Source organism: Nanorana parkeri, unplaced genomic scaffold (assembly GCF_000935625.1).
Source record: "Nanorana parkeri isolate BGI_ZX_2015 unplaced genomic scaffold, ASM93562v1 scaffold1291, whole genome shotgun sequence".
Classification (NCBI taxonomy): domain Eukaryota; kingdom Metazoa; phylum Chordata; class Amphibia; order Anura; family Dicroglossidae; genus Nanorana; species Nanorana parkeri.
This window is the reverse complement of record NW_017307559.1, coordinates 92114-93322: the sequence shown is the minus strand read 5'-3', so window position 1 is coordinate 93322 and position 1209 is coordinate 92114. Positions and strand designations below refer to the sequence as shown.

The 1209-nt window shown below is 44.2% G+C and overlaps 1 protein-coding gene across 1 annotated transcript in view; it reads left to right on the top strand.

Annotated features, from left to right (window-relative positions):
• LOC108797531 (non-structural maintenance of chromosomes element 3 homolog) overlaps window positions 1-1209 on the top strand; it is a 16084-nt gene that overhangs the window by 6009 nt on the left and 8866 nt on the right. Inside the window, exon 4 of the mRNA XM_018569142.1 lies at window positions 1-94. Coding sequence (XP_018424644.1) covers window positions 1-94 — 94 coding nt within the window. The remainder of the gene's footprint in view (window positions 95-1209) is intronic.

Below are 1209 nucleotides of genomic sequence, written 5' to 3'. Positions count from 1 at the left end.
TATTTGGTTTTCAGCTGGAGGAAATTGATACCAAAATGCACATCTATGTTCTTACCAACAGACTAGAGCCTGTCCAAGAGGACGGAATGAAAGTGTGAGACATGAATACTAAACTTTTTACACGGGTGATGGGGAAAGGAGGGGGGTGGGGGAGGCTAGAGTTTCAGATCCATGATTGTGTCTGGTACATGGTGCTGCGTTTCTAGGTTTGCCCTTCGTTCTGTAATTTGGGAATACTATGGGGCTGATTTCATACATACCGTACATGCATAAAGTACATACCATACATAAAGTAAGACCTAACCCGAAAATAAGACCTACCCCGAAAATAAGACCTATCGCTATCTTCAGGGATTTCTGTAATATAAGACCTACCCCGAAAATAAGACCTAGTTCAGCGGTAGGGGGCGCACATGTACATGCACCCAAGCAGCCAGCAAGGGGTGTGTTGGAGTGAAGCGAGGAGTGTAAAAATCAATGATACCGGTATGTGCAGCTTGTCTCCTGTCTGCAAGATCGCAAAAAACTTTCTGACCGCCGCAGCTCCTTCATTCTCTCATCCCCTCCTGTTGGCCCGTCTGCCCCCGGGTCCTCGGCTTTTAGGAAATTAGAGCTGCCGCTGGAAAACTACGTTTCCCAGCAGGCCCAGCGGCATGGCCAGTGGGGTCAAAGCTGAGGTGATCTGATTGGCTCCCTGGATGGCATTACAGAGCTCCAGACAGCTGCAGCCAGGTACCGTACTGTGACAGTCACAGTACTATTCTTTCACTCCAATTCTCAGTACATTACATACCGGTGTCTCTGCTCTGTGTGACAGCAGTGTGCCTCGGCATATTTTATCATCATCAATTATTTAGAGATGTTTTATAAAACAGTTTTATCTCTACCGCATTATTTAAATTATGGTAGAAAAAAAGTATGTGAGGGGATCCTCAATGGGGAAAGTATGCAGTCTATAATGTCCCCATTGAGGATCCCCTCACATACTTTTTTTTCTACCATAATTTAAATAATGCGGTAGAGATAAAACTGTTTTATAAAACATCTCTAATTAATTGATGATGATAAAATATGCCGTGGAGGCTGAGGCACACTGCTGTCACACAGAGCAGAGATACCGGTATGTAATGTACTGGAGAAGGGGAAAAAAATAAGACCTAGTGTGTGTTTTGTTGGTTTTTTTTGGGGGGGAATATAAGACAGTGTCTT